This window comes from Pyxicephalus adspersus, chromosome 4, assembly GCF_032062135.1.
Source record: "Pyxicephalus adspersus chromosome 4, UCB_Pads_2.0, whole genome shotgun sequence".
NCBI lineage: Eukaryota > Metazoa > Chordata > Amphibia > Anura > Pyxicephalidae > Pyxicephalus > Pyxicephalus adspersus.
This window is the reverse complement of record NC_092861.1, coordinates 110,452,236-110,454,927: the sequence shown is the minus strand read 5'-3', so window position 1 is coordinate 110,454,927 and position 2,692 is coordinate 110,452,236. Positions and strand designations below refer to the sequence as shown.

The window sequence follows — 2,692 nt, the reverse complement described above, 5'->3', positions numbered from 1 at the left end:
TACATGAAAAAAGCCTTACCTGCTATATCCCATAGATGCAGTCTGACCAGTGTTCCATCATCCCATTCAATAATTTTGAAGGCAAAATCCATTCCTATAGTAGTTCTATAATGCTCAGTAAAAAGCTGATGAGCGTAACGTCGGATAACACAAGTTTTGCCAACCCCTGTCTCTCCAAGCACCAGCACTTTGAAGAAATGATCTTTGTGGCTACAGAGTCCATTGACCATGATAACAGCAGGGTATGTCTATGTAACATCAAAATTTAGGCTGTACTGTACAGGAAATCAGTTCTTTTTCTTCTAAATCCCAATTTTACCCTCAATTTCGTATGCAGTATGGTGGTTTACAAAATGTAAAAAGTCAAAAGTAAAGAAAAAAAATTGTGTGATATGTATTTATATGTGAGGTTTTTTTTTTCTTTTGTCAGAATAACTGTTTTTCAGTTAACCAACCACCTGATTGCATATCACACGACAGGAAATTGCAGTTTGCAGAGGGAAGAGGAGAAATTATATTCAGAATGACATAACAGTGCTTAAAAAATACTGAACAACGTTTGAATGAATCATATAATCAGAGGCCAGGAGGGGGAGGGGTACTTAAAGTGAAATTAGCATTAAATAAATAAATAAATAAATATATATATATATATACATATATATATATATATATATATATTAATATATTAATTAATATAATATATTAAGTAAGGGCTGCATGGTGAGTAACCAGTGCTCCTGCCTTACAGCACTGGGATCACAGGTTTGAATCTTGGCTAGGCATTCAGTCTTGAGCTAGCTTAAAGCCTATAGACTATATCTGGCCAGTATGGTGACCCAGAGGTAGCACTCTCGCCTTTGCAGCACTAGGTCCCATGTTTGAATCTTGGCCAGGACACTATCTGCATGGAATTTGCAGGTTCTCCCCATGTCTGTGTGAGTTGCTCCAACATCCCAAAAACAAGCAGTGAGGTTAATTGGCTTCCCTCTAAAATGGACCTTAGACTACATTAATGACATATGACTATGGTATGAACAATAATTTGTGAGCCCCTTTGAGGGACAGTTAGTGACATAACTATGGACTTTGTACAGTGCTGCGTAACATGATGGCGCTATATAAATGCTGTGTAATAATATTTGAATAATTAGGGAAATGACCATACTGAACTATTTATTTATCCAGGTATTTATAAACCAGGCCCATTTACTTTTTCAGCGGGTTGGGTAAGAGGAGGGAAGAGCAAAAGCCAGGCTACAACACCTTAACACTGCACTCACTGTCACCAAGCAAACTTATTTGTCCGCTGTCATATCTTCTCAAACTTCCAACCCATGCAGTACATAGAAAGGTAGGTATATGTGTGGGACATTAAAGGCAGTTCAGTACATGTCAAAAAATGGGATCAAATATAAAAAAAAATCTTTTATTAAACACAAGCTATAAAAACAATTGATGGAAATTCCATAAAAATGCTCAGTACATAGCACCAAACAATTGTGTATATCATTTAGATGTTAGATGTTGATAATCAAACACGTTTCGCAGAATTATTCCGCTTCATGAGGGATTATACAAGACCTTAATAGATAGAATGCAATTGGGTGAAACAAAGGTCTAAAATGAGAGTCGCTTCCTCAGCTGCAGCAGATGGGACTAACAGGGTTCCAGTGAACAGACTCTCCAGGGAACTTTCAATTGCCTTATGGAATCAGGAAAGATTTTTTCCCCTGTTGGAGCAAATTGTACCAGGGGTTTTTTTTTTTTGCCTTCCTCTGGACCAACTATGTCTTATAGGGTTTTATATCTGGGATATGTTTATTTCCCTAGTGGTTGAACTTGATGGACTTATGTCTTTTTTCAACCTAACCTACTGTGTAACTACTGTGCTATGTAAAATATTTAGGCCCTAACATGCATGTCATTCTTTGTGCATGCTACAGATCATATACCTGGTTATATTTTTTAAAGCCACAAATCTGGCATTTACTGATACCTTCCCTGGTGGATCATCAATTATTGTCATTGAACACATGGACCTGAAAGATTCTCTATCAAAGAATGTATCAGTAAATATCATATTTACTACTGTATAAATCAATCTCTTAATGACTAAAGAGAACAAGCACATCTGATTAAAGAAAGACAGACAGGATGTCATGTTTTATGAGTTTAGAATTATGATATTCATTGTCAGTAAACTATATATATATATATACTTTAAAATGGAATGTATCTGTCCTGCCCTGGTCTGGTGTGATTGCACATTAGATGTCCGTCCCCCAATGTTTGCCACACACTTCACTTTTAGAAAGCCCCAGAGCCAAAGGCAAGAGGTCAGGAGATAACTAGATTCAGACACTGAGGGGCCAGTGGCAAAAGCTTGGTCAGAAGCCATAGCCAAGATCATGACAAGTGAGGGACTGGAAGAGTCAGACAGGAGTTGGTCAGCAACACACAAACACATCCAGCAGACTAGTAGGTTAGTCACTATCAGGGGAAATGGGCTGTGAAATTGGTCTGGATTTATAATCAGCCTGTTTAATCAAGGGTTAGAAGGAGGAAAGGACAAAGAAGGTCAAGGCAGGGTTTAATATTCACAGCCAGATACCCTAAAGCAGTGGCCCCCAACCCCCGGGCCGTTGACCGGTGTCGGTTCGTTACTGGTGAGTTAGGGGCCGCAAATGAT

At 38.3% G+C, this 2,692-nt stretch overlaps 1 protein-coding gene across 1 annotated transcript in view; it reads right to left on the bottom strand.

Annotated features, from left to right (window-relative positions):
• Nucleotides 1–351, bottom strand: part of RAB32 (RAB32, member RAS oncogene family) — a 32,745-nt gene extending 32,394 nt beyond the window's left edge. Inside the window, exon 1 of the mRNA XM_072409288.1 lies at nt 20–351. Within this exon, the coding sequence (XP_072265389.1) occupies nt 20–230 (211 nt within the window). The 5' untranslated portion in view covers nt 231–351. The remainder of the gene's footprint in view (nt 1–19) is intronic.
• Between the last annotated feature and the right edge of the window lie 2,341 nt (nt 352–2,692).